The sequence below is a fragment of the Sceloporus occidentalis genome, unplaced genomic scaffold, assembly GCF_023333645.1.
Source record: "Sceloporus occidentalis isolate IW3139 unplaced genomic scaffold, rSceOcc1.0.p SCAF_382, whole genome shotgun sequence".
In the NCBI taxonomy this organism is placed as follows: domain Eukaryota; kingdom Metazoa; phylum Chordata; class Lepidosauria; order Squamata; family Phrynosomatidae; genus Sceloporus; species Sceloporus occidentalis.
Window position 1 is genome coordinate 197854 of NW_028317362.1, and position 17348 is coordinate 215201.

General features: G+C 45.8%; 1 protein-coding gene across 1 annotated transcript in view; it reads right to left on the reverse strand.

Moving 5' to 3' along the window:
• The window catches only part of LOC149273381 (ATP-binding cassette sub-family C member 9-like), a 29429-nt gene continuing 12081 nt past the window's right edge, over positions 1-17348 (reverse strand). Inside the window, exons 18-37 of the mRNA XM_089506402.1 lie at positions 17181-17265; positions 16472-16552; positions 15750-15887; positions 14853-14978; positions 14191-14287; positions 13687-13922; positions 12748-12905; positions 12580-12649; positions 12172-12329; positions 11777-11869; positions 10868-10970; positions 9356-9457; positions 9009-9129; positions 8199-8329; positions 7705-7783; positions 3825-3933; positions 2693-2796; positions 2063-2196; positions 1516-1578; positions 1-138 (exon numbers count right to left, since the gene is read on the reverse strand). Coding sequence (XP_089362528.1) covers positions 1-138; positions 1516-1578; positions 2063-2196; positions 2693-2796; positions 3825-3933; positions 7705-7783; positions 8199-8329; positions 9009-9129; positions 9356-9457; positions 10868-10970; positions 11777-11869; positions 12172-12329; positions 12580-12649; positions 12748-12905; positions 13687-13922; positions 14191-14287; positions 14853-14978; positions 15750-15887; positions 16472-16552; positions 17181-17265 — 2326 coding nt within the window. The remainder of the gene's footprint in view (positions 139-1515; positions 1579-2062; positions 2197-2692; positions 2797-3824; positions 3934-7704; positions 7784-8198; positions 8330-9008; positions 9130-9355; positions 9458-10867; positions 10971-11776; positions 11870-12171; positions 12330-12579; positions 12650-12747; positions 12906-13686; positions 13923-14190; positions 14288-14852; positions 14979-15749; positions 15888-16471; positions 16553-17180; positions 17266-17348) is intronic.

Consider the following 17348-nt stretch of genomic DNA (forward strand, 5'->3'; position numbering starts at 1 on the left):
TCACATGTCGGCTCGCACAAACGAGGCAAAGATGCTGTCCTCCTGCGCGAGGAGACGCTCCGGAGTGTCGTACTCGAGGATGTTTCCCCGTCTCATGACGATCACCAGGTCGGCCGTGAGAATCGTGTGGACCCGATGCTGCGACGGACAAAAAGAGTCAGAAATACGTTTATCCAGCAAAAAAATATATGAAATTTAACAGCCAGAAAAGAATAAAAATCATTCCGATTCCCGGGTCGCTGCGGGAATAACGGGCCAAAAGTACACTTTTTTGTGTAATTTATAAATATATCATTTAGATAGAAGGCTTATAACCGGGAAAAGAGGAAAGGACAGAGAAGGAGGCTGCGTGTGGGAACTTAGCCCAAGAGCTTACAGAGGACGTCAGACAGAGTATGTGTGAGCATAGTGAACAGCCAATGTTCCATAATGGATATCTGAATGTAAGCTCTTGGGGTCAGAGACGCATTTACTGTGCAGGGGGTTTTGGGATTAAGGGCAGCGATGAAGGCATTTTCTATGTAAAGAAAAGCTGTTTGTTGTTTGGGTTCCCCTCTCTTTACGGGGTTCGGGGGTCCGGCAGCGGAGCGAGACTCGTTGTACCAACCAGAGAATGCGAGCGTCGCAGAAATTCTACTTGTGACTTTTAACCAGGTAAGTAAAGAGCCCGGCCGGGATGGACAGCAGGTTTGAGGAAGTGTCGCTTTCTACCAAAATACCCTCGGAAAAGACTAGAACGATGTCTGAGTCCAAGATGGTGGAGACTCGGTGCTACAGAGCGGGACGGACACGACAGAGAGAAGAGAGAGAGAAGAGAGACAGTCAGGTGCGAGAGGGGAGAGACAGTAAAGTACAGAGAAACAGAATCTCTAATTTTTCGCTTTATTCAGTAAAATCACAGAAAATTTTAAAAAAATATGCAGAAAACGGAGAAGTCTGTTTCCTGTCATATTTATGACGTGGGGGCCGACGCGTTTTGTAAGCGTAACTCGTCCTGTTACCGTTTCTTTGTTCTCGGTTTTGTGTTTCCAGCTCCATCGCCGGCACATGTAGTGCTGTTGGTGGGTAATGTTTTCTCATTCGATTCGATTGGTCGCTCCTACAGTACCCCCGCCCCCCGACTATGTGTCTATTGGCTGTTTTGTGTAAATCTCCCCTTCCCTCCCCCACGGACCGTCCCGTTCTTAACTGATTGGCTGCCATGCCCCAGGTACCCGACGCTCATTGGCAAGAGATTCTGGCCGGCGATTTGATTGGCTCTCTGTGTCACCCGGTAACATTGTTCCCGTCGGCATTCTGTGCCCTTCTCTGTGACCTGGTTTACTCAGAGAGCCGGAGTCATTACCCGTCTGTAACCAGAGGGCCAAGAAAATGGCCATAAACCCTAAACTGTCTAGAAAAGTCGCCACATTAAGACGAGGATAACAGAATATATCACTTGAACCCGACTGCCCCGGGGGGGTACTTTCCGAGGGTGAACTGCGATTAGCGATCTGCCCCGTTTCCTCTACTTACTGCAATGGTCACCACCGTCCGGTCAGCAAACGCCGTCATCACCACCTTCTGCAAAATGTTTTCCTGCAAAGAAAGGAGTTCACGCGTTAATCGTTTACGCCGAGGACAGGCGGGAGAAATGGAGAGGGGCAGAAAGGAGAGGCGGGGCAAGAAATAAAAGAGAAGGACAGAGATAGAGGGATGAGAGATAGAGGGATAAGAGATAGAGGGATGAGAGATAGAGGGATGAGAGATAGAGGGATGAGAGATAGAGGGATGAGAGATAGAGGGATGAGAGAGAGAGAGGGATGAGAGAGAGTGATAAGAGATAGAGGGATGAGAGAGAGAGGGATAAGAGATAGAGGGATGAGAGATAGAGGGATGAGAGATAGAGGGATAAGAGATAGAGGGATAAGAGATAGAGGGATGAGAGATAGAGGGATGAGAGAGAGAGAGGGATGAGAGAGAGTGATAAGAGATAGAGGGATGAGAGAGAGAGGGATAAGAGATAGAGGGATGAGAGATAGAGGGATGAGAGAGAAGGGCCGGCGGGGACAGGCGCGCTCACCGTGGCCATGTCTATGGAAGCCGTGGCCTCGTCCATGATCAGGATGCTGCTCTTCCGTACGAAGGCTCTGGCCAAGCAGAAGAGCTGCCTCTGTCCGACGCTGAAATTCTCCCCTCCCTCCGTGACCATCGCGTCTGCGAACCAAACGTAACTTATAACACTCGGTAATCGTCTCCCCGGCAAGAAGCTGCTGCCTGATTGGGTGATGCTTAATGCCGGGGCGGCAGAAAAACGGGGAGAAAATGGATGGGGTCTGAGACCAGGCACGCACGCTCAGAGGCATACGCTCAGAGGCACGCACACTCATGTGCATACACTCAGAGCCCCGCACACTCATAAGCATATGCTCAGAGGCACACACGCTCAGAGGCACGCACGCTCAGATGTATACGCTCAGAGGCATCTCTCGCACACTCAAACATTCACGGTTATTTTTTTACGCCATCAGCTCTCTAAACGTGGTTTCCTCTGCCCTCCTCGCACGGAACGCTCCAGCCGAGAGTTTATTCCAATGGCTTTAAATGGAAATCTGCCTCCCGCGGCTGATCCCATCCAGACGGGTTTAAACGCGGCTCCCTTTCATCTGGGGTCTGGCGGCCGTACAATAAAGCGGAGAGATTTAGGACGTACCCAGCCCTCCCGGCAGAGCCTTCACCAGGTTCTTGAGCTGCGCGATTTCCAGCGCCTCCCAGAGCCTGTCGTCGGTGCATTTACATTCCGGGTCCAGGTTTAACCTGCGCAGAAATCAGAAGTGGGGAGAGTCGCGTTATTTGCGTCTGGAAGGGTGAAGCCCCTCGGCTCTGACGCTGAGCTCACATTCCCACCGTATACCGAAAACCGCGTCACGATTTATTCCTCGCTCACACGGCGAGAGCTCAAAACACACCGGGGGCCGTTATGGCGTTTAACTCCTGACCGCCAGTCACCTGACTTAAAGTGAAACCGACTTTAAACGAGGCTATCCCATTAATCAGCAGAGAGGGCTATAAATATCCCTGTTTTGTCGCGTACGGCTGATGATTGTGTGAGTTGTAAACAGACATTTTCTGGGAAAAAAATCTATCTTTATGACATCACCAAGTTCCCAAAGTCTGAAAAATATTTGACTTTTAATTACTGTAAAAACTTCCTCAGGGACTTCTAAGGATCCCAAAAGCTCCGATAACGGAGAAAAACATCATTAAACACAATGTCAACTCTTTCCAAAACTATGGCGTTAAGGCGGAAGATATTTTCTTAAAACTGACGTTAACCATCTGATTGCCAGGGGGTCAGTAATGCATTGCTTTCACAGGGTTAACATTCGTTATAAACCAGTAAAAGAGAACGTGCCGGTATTTAAATAAACCCACTGGACCGTGGTGACTACAGCGATATTCCGGGGATTCCGGGGGGGGGGACCCCAATACATATTCACGTACAGAAAGTCCGGGGTTTTTCTGGGAACCCTAACTTCTTTATATATGTAAGGAGTCTGAAATAGGACACGGCGCAGCCAATCGGAGAGGAGTAAGGTGGTGCGTCACTCTCCCATTGGCTGTATTCCACTTGCTGATCTAACACTTTTACCGTTAACCCCAGAGGTCGGCATCACGGCGGGGAGGGCTTTTATAAATACATAACACTCCGCCGTTCCAATAATAATATATTCCGGGAACTGCCAGCTAAGCATGCGCAGACACAGCCAGCCGCCCCAGGTCAGGCCAGTGTGTGATTTTAGGGAGACAGATCGGGGGGGGTATTGGGGTTACTGATTCCGCACCGGATGGAGCCGCTGAACAGTACGGGGTCCTGGAGGATGATGGACAGTCTGGAGCGTAACGTGTGCAGGGGAAGCTTGGAGATGTCGATCCCATCAATAACGATCTTCCCTGCGCGACAAAGAAAAAGGGCTCTGAAACCAAACGGTGCCGAGCTGCAGTAATTACAGCTAAGCGGGCACGTTAAGGCCGTATAATACATTCATACAATAAACGGCCGTCGTCAGATGTTAAGTATCCGCCGTAAACACCCGAGACGTTTATTACAAGCCACAAAAATGCAATAAAAACCATAAGATCTTCCTGAGAGATACAGAAAAGATCTTGGCTGCCGGGTCGCTGTCCCTCATTTACACGGAATAATCAGAAATATGGTGACAGGAGCTGCGCACCGGAACGAGCCCTGGCAAAAACGGCTAAAAATAGGATTTACACTTTATTTGCATTTTTTAGTAAAACCTAAACACAGATGTCTGCCGTCAGCGAGAGCCGGGAACCTAATATACGGCAAAAAAATAAAAATCAAGAGTTTGAAGCCCCAGGAGATGCTCAACCACGGGCTGGAGAGTATATAATATATAATATGAGGAATATACAGGATATAACGGGTTATAAGGACGGGATTAGTTATACGGCCGGAGAGTATATAATATATAATATGAGGAATATACAGGATATAACGGGTTATAAGGACGGGATTAGTTATACGGCCGGAGAGTATATAATACATAATATGAGGAATATACAGGATATAACGGGTTATAAGGACGGGATTAGTTATACAGCCGGAGAGTATATAATATGAGGAATATACAGGATATAACGGGTTATAAGGACAGGATTAGTCATATGGAGGAGAGTATATAATATATAATATGAGGAATATACAGGGATATAACGGGTTATAAGGACGGGATTAGTTATACGGCCGGAGAGTATATAATATATAATATGAGGAATATACAGGGATATAACGGGTTATAAGGACGGGATTAGTTATACGGCCGGAGAGTATATAATATATCATATGAGGAATATACAGGGATATAACGGGTTATAAGGACGGGATTAGTTATACGGCCGGAGAGTATATAATATATAATATGAGGAATATACAGGGATATAACGGGTTATAAAGCGGGATTAGTTATACGGCCGGAGAGTATATAATATATCATATGAGGAATATACAGGGATATAACGGGTTATAAGGACGGGATTAGTTATACGGCCGGAGAGTATATAATATATAATATGAGGAATATACAGGATATAACGGGTTATAAGGATGGGATTAGTTATAAGGGGGGAGAGTATATAATATATAATATGAGGAATATACAGGGATATAACGGGTTATAAGGAAGGGATTAGTTATACGGCCGGAGAGTATATAATATATAATATGAGGAATATACAGGATATAACGGGTTATAAGGACGGGATTAGTTATACGGCCGGAGAGTATATAATATATAATATGAGGAATATACACGATATAACAGGTTATAAGGACGGGATTAGTTATACGGGTGGAGAGTATATAATATACAATACGAGGAATATACAGGGATATAACGGGTTATAAGGACGGGATTAGTTATATGGAGGAGAGTATATAATATATAATATGAGGAATATACAGGGATATAACGGGTTATAAGGACGGGATTAGTTATACGGCCGGAGAGTATATAATATATAATATGAGGACTATACAGGGATATAACGGGTTATAAGGACGGGATTAGTTATATGGAGGAGAGTATATAATATATAATATGAGGAATATACAGGGATATAACGGGTTATAAGGACGGGATTAGTTATACGGCCGGAGAGTATATAATATATAATATGAGGAATATACAGGATATAACGGGTTATAAGGATGGGATTAGTTATAAGGGGGGAGAGTATATAATATATAATATGAGGAATATACAGGGATATAACGGGTTATAAAGCGGGATTAGTTATACGGGCGGGGAGTATATAATATATAATATGAGGAATATACAGGATATAACGGGTTATAAGGACGGGATTAGTTATACGGGGGGAGAGTATATAATATATAATATGAGGAATATACAGGATATAACGTGTTATAAGGACGGGATTAGTTATACGGGGGGAGAGTATATAATATGAGGAATATACAGGATATAACGGGTTATAAGGACGGGATTAGTTATACGGCCGGAGAGTATATAATATATAATATGAGGAATATACAGGGATATAACGGGTTATAAGGACGGGATTAGTTATACGGCCGGAGAGTATATAATATATAATATGAGGAATATACAGGCTATAACAGGTTATAAGGATGGGATTAGTTATACGGCCGGAGAGTATATAATATATAATATGAGGAATATACAGGATATAACGGGTTATAAGGACGGGATTAGTTATACGGCCGGAGAGTATATAATATATAATATGAGGAATATACAGGATATAACGGGTTATAAGGACGGGATTAGTTATACGGCCGGAGAGTATATAATATATAATATGAGGAATATACAGTATATAACGGGTTATGAAGCGGGATTAGTTATACGGCCGGAGAGTATATAATATATCATATGAGGAATATACAGGGATATAACGGGTTATAAGGACGGGATTAGTTATACGGCCGGAGAGTATATAATATATAATATGAGGAATATACAGGATATAACGGGTTATAAGGATGGGATTAGTTATATGGCCGGAGAGTATATAATATATAATATGAGGAATATACAGGGATATAACGGGTTATAAGGACAGGATTGGTTATACGGGCGGGAGAGTATATAATAAATAATATGAGGAATATACAGGATATAACGGGTTATAAGGACAGGATTGGTTATACGGGCGGGAGAGTATATAATATATAATATGAGGAATATATAGGATATAACGGGTTATAAGGACAGGATTGGTTATATGGCTGGAGAGTATATAATATATAATATGAGGAATATACAGGATATAACGGGTTATAAGGACAGGATTGGTTATATGGCTGGAGAGTATATAATATATAATATGAGGAATATACAGGATATAACAGGTTATAAGGATGGGATTAGTTATACGGCCGGAGAGTATATAATATATAATATGAGGAATATACAGGATATAACGGGTTATAAGGACGGGATTAGTTATACGGCCGGAGAGTATATAATATATAATATGAGGAATATACAGGATATAACGGGTTATAAGGACGGGATTAGTTATACGGCCGGAGAGTATATAATATATAATATGAGGAATATACAGGATATAACGGGTTATAAGGATGGGATTAGTTATAAGGGGGGAGAGTATATAATATATAATATGAGGAATATACAGGATATAACGGGTTATAAGGGCAGGATTAGTTATACAGCCGGAGAGTATATAATATATAATATGAGGAATATACAGGAATATAACGGGTTATAAAGCGGGATTAGTTATACGGCCGGAGAGTATATAATATATAATATGAGGAATATACAGGATATAATGGGTTATAAGGACGGGATTAGTTATACGGCCGGAGAGTATATAATATATAATATGAGGAATATACAGGATATAATGGGTTATAAGGACGGAATTAGTTATACGGCCGGAGAGTATATAATATATAATATGAGGAATATACAGGGATATAACGGGTTATAAGGACAGGATTGGTTATATGGCTGGAGAGTATTTTAACCCCCTTTGAGGCACAATTAGAAATTGTGAGCTCCTTCTGGATCTAGCCACGGCCACGTTACAGAAAAATCTTCCCCGCACAGGTTGCATGCGCTATCAAAGACACACAAACGATCCAGCGCTGGAGCAAACGCTTTGATAAAAAGCACTTAAACCAACCGTCAAATATATCCACCATCCGGAAAAAAGCGAGAGAGAGGGAAGATTTCCCGCTTCCGGTCCTTCCGCAGATACCGACCTGCAAAATAATCACGTTAATATTGGTTTTCTCAGCGATTGAGGCCAATCAGAGGGGACGATGGGGTAGAAGTCGCATGCGCGATGCCGCCATTGGCCAGTGTTCAGAGCATTCCGCTCTTGCCTGTCATTTCCTAGTTTTTAACTAAATTTCCCACCGCAGACTCAACGCCTTTAGTGCGGACCACGCGATATAAACACAAAATTCAGAATTCCTATCAAAAGAAAGACTGTGAGACCAATGATTCAGCGGCCCACGCGGGCCGACACCGGAGAACCCCCCGATCCGACTGAATGTCCGCAGGGGAAGATTTGTCCTTTTGTCATTTGCTATTTTCCACGTGAGATAAATAAATCAGGTTAAGTAATTCCATGTTTTCACCGCACAATGACCCCGGAGCACGCGTGTGCTGTACCTTCTGTCCCGGTTTAATGTACGCTTTCACGTGTTTAAGGACCGGTTTGAGGTTATTGTCGTATCTCACGCACAGATCACTAATTTTTATCTCTCCCTGACTCGGCCAATCCTCCGGCACCTGCTGAGCGTCTGGAAGAAAAAAAACAAAAAAAGGATTAATAATAATTAATAATTAAAGTTAAAGAGATGATGAAACAAACGGTTCTGATCTGCTGACAACTTCTGTAACCCTGTAGCCAGGGGGAGCGACCACAAGGTGACCCTCAATACCCGGCTCCTCACGTGGACCCAAATTAGATGATACGATTGCGCCTGGACGTGGCGGGGGTCCACGTTATGTCACTACCACCCCCTCCCAATGACCCCGGTTTCAGCTCTGCCATACTGGAGTTTCAGGGGGTACGGGGGGGGCTTTGTTTTTTAGTATTACCCCCGTCACCCAAACGTAAGCCCAGAGTTTTGAAAGAGGAGGAGGGGAGTCTTAGAAGGCGTCGGGGTGGAAGCCGTGCTGGATACGGACAAACATTTCTTTGAAGTCCAGGATGTTAAACAACATTATCGCCAGTTTAGAAATCATAATATTTTTCATGTAAAGAACACAATGTTATTTTCTTTTTTCTAGGGTTAGAGGAATCTGCTGTCACTTCATCAGAGGTCTCTCCAAAGAACAGAGAAGTCGAGATAAAATGAAAACAAAGCCACGCGTTCCCACGGAGCCCCCCCCCCCACGCGCCGAGTGCTTCGCGATGACATCATGACGACGTCACCGAACGCCTGGCGGTCACCATTAGCAACGTGCATCCTGTACCTATAGTCCCCTCGTAACTCTCCGAGTCTATGTTCAGAAATCCGTTCACCTTCTTCACGGCTCCGATCTGAACCTCCAGGTCGGCCAGGTTTCTCACCACCCAGTTCAGGTAATTGGTTACCTAGACGATTACAATCATTAAGAATATTGCGACATTCTACATAAATAAAAATGATAAAATAAATCAGAGAGAAAAGAATTCCCCTGCAGGATCTCTCGCTCGCTCGCGACTAATAAATAAAATGATACCCGCTTTCACGTTGTGCTCCGCGTCACCTTTATCGGTTACTCTATAAATATTCTCATGTAAATCCGCGCGGTATTGGGACATTAGGTGGAGGACGTACCGTCAGCGCGTAGGTGAGGCCCAGGCCTACGATCCCAGAGTTCAGGCCGTATATAATGGAGGTCACTGCAGCCGTAAGAACGATGCAGGCGCCTAAATAATCCTGTGGAGAAAAGAGGTGAAATCATCAGGGTCTGCAAATAAAGGGAGAATATTGGGGCAAAATGAGATAAAATCAGGTGTTTGTCAGCGACCGACATTACTGTATATAGCGCTGGGGGTTATATTACTGTATACAGCGCTGGGGGTTATATTACTGTATACAGCGCTGGGGGGCTATATTACTGTATACAGGGCTGGGGGGTTATATTACTGTATACTGTGCTGGGGGTTATTACTGTATACAGCGCTGGGGGGCTATATTACTGTATACAGCGCTGGGGGTTATATTACTGTATACAGCGCTGGGGGGTTATATTACTGTATACAGCGCTGGGGGGTTATATTACTGTATACAGCGCTGGGGGTTATATTACTGTATACAGTGCTTGGGGTTATATTACTGTATACAGCGCTGGGGGTTATATTACTGTATACATCACTGGGGGTTATATTACTGTATATAGCGCTGGGGGTTATATTACTGTATACAGCGCTGGGGGTTATATTACTGTATACAGCGCTGGGGGTTATATTACTGTATACATCGCTGGGGGGTTATATTACTGTATACAGCGCTGGGGGTTATATTACTGTATACAGCGCTGGGGTTATATTACTGTATACAGCGCTGGGGGGTATATTACTGTATACAGCGCTGGGGGGTTATATTACTGTATACATCGCTGGGGGGTTATATTACTGTATACAGCGCTGGGGGTTATATTACTGTATACAGCGCTGGGGGTTATATTACTGTATACATCGCTGGGGGTTATATTACTGTATACAGCGCTGGGGGGTTATATTACTGTATTTTTGCCCTGTGACTGCTCCTTTAAAGAGTTTGCGCTCCCCTCTGCTTTGTGCTTTTATGTAAATATTTGCCGCCGGGGCTACTTCTGTATCGCATGTAATTTAAACAAAAGATTAGCGCGGCTCGGCCTCTCACGGAGTCCTAAAACAGAGTGTTCTGTACCCTCCGACTTTATCAAATAACCGGAATCAAATTCCTCCCCAAAACCACAATAATAAACCTTTCCTGCGGATTCTGCAATTTTCTTCCTGCGCAACCTGTACGTTCATTTATCCGAAGGGGTTTCTGGAAAACGTAGTAGTTCTAGAGGATTCTGAGAACAGCCTCCCAGCAGAGACAGTTTGAGTACTGAAATTCCAAGTAGTGTATTAGCTGAGCCCAAGTAACATTAGATGGCTGGGTGTGCTGGGAATTATCTCCTGCCCTTATCTCTGCTTTTATGTAAAATGAACCAGATTCACATTCTAGGCGTTAATTAACCCCTTTGATACCTCTGCAGCCCAAGTGATGTCCTCCGGCTTTCATTTATCCAGGTCTGGACTTGGGATGGGGTATAAAATCCCCCCCATGGGGTGATGCTTCCCCCGACACACTTACCGTCCTGACCTCGAGCCACCGGTTTGCCGCCGACAGGAATAAATACGCCAGGTTATTTGTGTCCGTCAGCTCCAGCATCCTCTGCTTGAACCGGGCTTCATGTCTGCAGAGAGACGTTTAATTAATGTGTTATTAATTAACGTATCGTTATTCACATGCGCATAACATGACCCGTCGGTCTCCCTTCCAACCATGCGCTAAAGGGACCCCCTACATATTGCTATATAAGGTAAAGCTATATAATAACCCCTCACTTTATCCATCATGTCAGCTGAGAAGTTGGGGGTCCGGGCGCCCCTGTGTATTAAGGGTAGGGCTGTAAATATGTCTCATGGAGCGCTGTGTGAGACCCGAGATCCGAGATAAAAAGAAAATTCCACATCATGAGAATTTCCTTCCGAGCAAACAAACACAGAAGATCTAAAGACCGGAGCCAGTCACGGGGTAATTTACGGCGAGTATCTGTGTTTGGCACATGAGGAAGACGATGGTCTGCGTTCCTTCACGACTGTTATCAGACAGACGATGAAGACCGAGCCGCGGCCGTCGTATGACTGCGCTGGAGAGACATGCTGGGAAAAGAGATGTCCGGGGGTTCTGTCATGGCTCGGGTGACATGTGAGTGAAAGGGTCTGGAGGGCTGCGAGGGTCTTAGGGACCCCACACTCTGCAGTTCTCACCCCAGCGCAGACTGCATAGGGGTCTCAGAAAGTCTAGAGAGGGGTTCCAGGGACGGCTCCCGGACGTTTCTATGCAATGGGATGGCGGGGATACAAAGTGTCATCGCTGGGCTCTTCTTCAGGTCCCTTCTGACCTGAAGAAGTTCTCGGGGACATCAACGACAGCGTAAAACCTGTAACCGGTCAGGATACACGCGTGTTCCATACACAGGACACGCAGGGCACCTACTTGAATGCGCGGATCGTTGTGAGTCCCTCGGCGGTCTCGGAGAAGTGACACAGTAACGGGAGCTGGGTATTATCATCCAATTCCTGGAGATCTCTGCGGGAAAATAACCCCAAAGGGGGTAATAAAACAGCAACTCTACCCGTGTCAGGGGTAACTCTGTGAGGGCAAAGGAGGCGCAAAATACTCAACCTGACACCTCTTACATCAATAAACCCCCGACTGTGTGCAACGGCCAAAATAATCCCATAAAATTCAGGTTTTAGGTCTGTTGGGTTACGCAGAAGGAAGGGAAGATCCCTCACTGCCTGCCTGGCAACCCGGCGGACCTAAAATATTTAATCGTTTTCCAATATTTTACTAGTTTAAGCTGCGCACGTTCATCCCGTCGTACGTACTTGGAGGCGACTCTAAAGTATTTCTGGATGAAGTAAAACGCCACCCCGAGCGGCACCAGCGCGATCAGGAAGAGCGGCGTGGCGCAGGAGATCAGGCCGATGGCGCACAGACACAGCAGGGTGGACCTGGTCAGGGACTCCAGGGTCGGAGGGATGTGCTGGCGGAAAACCCCAAAAGGAAGAAATAAATGGAAGGCTCCCCAAAACACGGCTCGGTCTTTTCCAATAAATAAATTCTTTTAATGAAGCATCGGGCCCCGGGCAACGCGAAGAGCCGGCGCAGCACCTTACGGGCTCACTAGAGCTTCCCAATCACGGCCGAGCCCTGATACAGAACCTGCCAGAAAAATCAATTACCATCCTGCCGGGGCAGAACCCAGCCGGTACGTTCCGCGCAGAACTTCTTACCTGGTCAATGATGTTGGTGTCGGCAGAAAAGCGATTTAAAATTAGGCCAAGCGGCGTCGTATCAAAAAATCTGATAAAGAGAACAAAAAATACAGACATTACAGAAAAAGCCAACCTATTTCCGCCGTTAATAGTTACTCTCGTGGGGTAACAGGAATTAATATTTACCGGATCGGTGCCAGGATGATCTTCTTCAAGAGGTTGTCATGCAGGTTCTTGGCGGCTGTGAGACCCAACCACTCCACCGATAACGAGGTGACCAGACACAGAACGATCCCCAGAGCACTGAGGATGCTGAATCTCACCACGTAGTACGAGCGATCCGTCTGAGAGAGAGAGAGAGAGAGAGAGAGAGGGAGAGAGAGAGGGAGAAAGAGTGAGAGAGATAGAGAGAGAGAGGGAGAGAGAGGGAGAGAGAGAGAGGGAGAGAGAGAGAGAGAGAGAGAGAGGAAGAGAGAGAGAGAGAGATGTTTAACGCCACGAGAGAAAGAGAGAGAGAGATAGAGAGAGAGAGAGAGAGAGAGAGAGAGAGAGAGAGGTTTAACGCCACGCCATCCCGCCACGGAGACCACGGACCCTGTGCAGGGCCACAACATGACTGCACTCCCGGGGGCCTGTTTATAACATGGGGGCCTGTTTATAACGTGGGGTCCTGTTTATAACATGGGGGCCTGTTTATAACGTGGGGTCCTGTTTATAACATGGGGGCCTATTTATAACGTGGGGTCCTGTTTATAACATGGGGGCCTGTTTATAACATGGGGGCCTGTTTGTAATGTGGGGTCCTGTTTATAACATGGGGGCCTGTTTATAACATGGGGGCCTGTTTATAACATGGGGGCCTGTTTATAACATGGGGGCCTGTTTGTAATGTGGGGTCCTGTTTATAACATGGGGGCCTGTTTATAACGTGGGGTCCTGTTTATAACATGGGGGCCTGTTTATAAAGTGGGGTCCTGTTTATAACATGGGGGCCTGTTTATAACGTGGGGTCCTGTTTATAACATGGGGCCTGATTATAGCAGCGCATTTATTTGGGGAGGGCATAACCCCAAAACCCGCAATATATCCTTTGGCGTATGATACGATTTAAACACAGAAAGCAGCCTCCCCCGGGTGCCTTATTACCCCATCGCTGGTGCTATTAGACGAGGTCCAGTGAACCAGCCAGTAGTCGATGGCTACGATAACCGAGTGCTTCAAAAGCTTGGACACGACCATCAGAAAAAGCAGGAGATATCCGCCCGACGTCAGGTATTTCCAGCACGTTCTCCACGGCATCTTGGTCCTCAGCCTCATCACGGTGGACATGTTATCCTCCTCATCCTCCTCCTCCTCCTCCTCTGAAAGGGGAAAAGATGGCCGCCGCGGCGGATATTGGAGGGACATACAGCTTAACTTTAAACAGGACATTCTCTCTACTAAACCCTCATTAAAGTCGGTCGGTGAATTCTGTATTCCGTGTTTCATTGTATCATTTATTCGATGCGTTTGAAGTAGGGGGACAATGGCCCTTGAGAAGAATACAGAGGCACCTCCATAAGACCCGGCATTTCCCAGCATGCAGCTGGCAGTCTGACTCCCGAAGTGAAGCCCCCCGGCCCCCCGTACCTTCCTCCTCATCCTCGATCTGGGCTTTGGCTTCTCTGGAGTACATCGCTCTCCGCAGAGTCTTCCTCTCCATGGCGGCCTGGTCAGCATCGGTGTCCTGAGAAAACATATTATCCGTCAGAGCAAAGACAACGTTCTTAAATAAGTGAGTGCCGGGGTGGGGGGGGGATTTCTCCAATCAGTAAATATGCCAAGTGGCCAATCACAGCCACCATACAAACACATTAAAAAATATTATATGATGTGCCGGTCCCTTTGGTGCACAACGTAACAGTAATAAGTATTACGCAAAACACACAGAAATGTGCAAACATCCGCATAACACATAATGGACCCGATTCATTCTAAAACTAATAATGGCTCCTGAATCTGAAACGAGATTAGGGTTTGAGTTGTTACAGCGGGAGGAACGGGAGACTAGACGGGGGGCCGGCGGGAGACGATCCGCCGGTAAATTCTAGGTTGGTAAGAATGGAATGATCTGGGGATCTCGGACCCTTCAGTGGAATCTTTTTGATGCTCTTTCTATTCTCTGGTGTCGGAGACGTGGATATTTCCTGCTGTCGGCATCTCCCTGAGATTTAGTAACAAGACCCCCCATTCGGCCCCACATGTAACATACAAGCGATATCACACCCCGCGGGGGGCACACGAGCTTCTACCTTCTCGAGCTCCTGGTCCTGCCGGTTCATCAGCGTCTTCCAGTGCTCGTACAGCTCGTTGTCGTTGTTCTGAATGTCCTTTAACGTTCCCTCTCTCAGGACAGAGCCGTCTTTCATGGCGATAATCTGAAAATACCCGAGGGCCACAAACACTATTTATTCCTATTTATCCGCTTTATAAAAACCTTGATCCCCAGGATTTAGGGGTAATTATCTTAATTCACTTTTTAAAAGTCCAGTAATGCGTCCTTGAAAAAAGAGGGAAAAGGTAACATATAAAATAAAAAAACTAACAAAAAGTGGCATTTACACCCGTCTCTCACAATCATCGTCAGCGCAGGTTCACCTGCAGAAACTCCATCCGTGGCGGACAGCGGAGAGTTAACTTAACCGCTTAACCCCCTAAGTTTATAAGGGTTTTTCTCCAGCGAGCGGCTGCACATTTTTAACATGTATAGGAATCTATAGGGTGGGGTACAGACCGCCGAAAGCCCCCACCCCCCACCCCCGCGTACGATCTCCCGTTACAGACTAATTACTTTCAGAGATGATATAAAAGTATTACGAGATAAAACGGTTTGCTCTCGGCAGATCTCCAAACCATAAAACTAAGTGTCTGCCGTCCGGTCCCAGATGAGATTAATCAGGAGGGTTAGCGGCTTTTCCAACAGCCAAACAATTACCTTTTTTTAGCTGAAAAGCCGTATTATTTGGGTTTAGATTAAATAAACTGAAATATTAACGAGGTTCCTAATGTTACGAGGGTTATGTATAAAGAGCAGCTCTGGTGCACGGTGATAGAAGCGGTGCAGTCGCCATAGTAACAAGCTGTATGCCCCGCTTTGCACATAGCCTGCGACGTCCGCGGCCGGGATGCGTCCCGTGACGGCTTCTTACCCAGTCGGCGTGCGGAAGATACTGTAACTTATGTGTCACCAAGACCACCGTCCTCTTATCCTCTCGAAGAAACTTCAGGATTCCTTCTTGCATCAGGTGGTCGCTCAGATGTATGTCGAGGGCTGAGAACGGGTCGTCCTGACGGGGAGAGACACACGAGTCGGAACGTGTAATATTCTCTTACCCGCATGATGTCATAATTTAGGTTACAGAAATAGTAATAATTTCCTTGGAGGATTGCACCGTTGGAATATTTTTACAATAAACATGATTAGCTAAATCGTGTTTCTTGCCCCGTGGATCTGGAAAGTGTTACCCGCGGCCCTATCACCAGGCTGAAGAGGCTGGTTGAGGATGATGAGAATGGAAGTACTCTTAATAACCCTGTCAGAGACGTGTTGGGGGGCATTATAAAGCACCCCACGCCAACCTATGAGACGTGAGCTTTATTCAATACCCATTTCCTGAAACGTCCAGGGGCAGAGTGAGACATCTCTGTATGTGGGGGGGCTCTGGGGGTCCCAGTATTACAGATGAAGACACAATTGTCACACATAAGCCCCTTATAGGATCAGTACTGAAATTGGCCATTACATACAAACAATACAGCTACGTATGTTCAAATAAGGGCAGCCCAGGGGCAACTGCCGGCCCGTGGCCTGACCCTTGGGGCATTTATCCAGCTGGAATCATGAAGCTCCGGCTGCTGATATATATCTCACCAGGAAGACGATGTTGGTGTTTTGATAGAGAGCTCTCGCCACGCAAATCCTCTGCCGCTGGCCGCCGCTTAAATTAATGCCCTAACGGACACAAATGGGTTAAATGTCATTAGTCAGAAGAGACAAAACACACCGATTTTAGATAAGAGAGTCTCGGCAGAGAAGTCCCGAGCGCCGCCGTCCTCCTTGAGGATGGATTTAAAGGTCAGTCTTCATTGTTTCTTCCGGGAATCACAGAGTTTTCCCCAGACCCAGACCGCTAACAAGACATGGGGGTTAATTAACCCTTTTAGTGTAGGGGGAAGAGAGGGTTAAAAAAGAACGGGATCCATGTCACCCCTCAGCACCCTAAGGGTTAAAGGAATACATTAAATGCCCGTGATGATTAATTAACGATCAGGCCCTGATTTAGAGGAATGTAATCATCTTAACGTTATCGTGGAGATAAAATGCTGGGTTTTTTTCCTCCCCGAATATTATTGGCAGAAGCTCAGGGAATTTGGGGGCGCGAGACGTCACAGATAAACATTTACAGGACAAAGCGCTACTTTCACAAAGCATTCATCACTCGTATTTGTGTAAAGCGGGTCTTTTCTCGCTTATAATTCATTTCCAGCTGATATTTGCTCTCAACAGCTCTTCTCGCTTACATATTTTTGGTTTGGCACCGAGTGGTTCGTTTATCTGCCAGAGACATTTTTTCTCTCACCCTCTCTCCAATTTCAGTTTGATCTCCAAAAGGTAATAAATCGATATCCGGCTGCAGCGAGCAGGCGTCGATAACGGCTTTGTACCTGCGTCCGGAAAAACATATTCCAGGAATATATAGAGAATATCGGAAATATACAGATCAAACAAGTCATGCGCTGTTTAGACA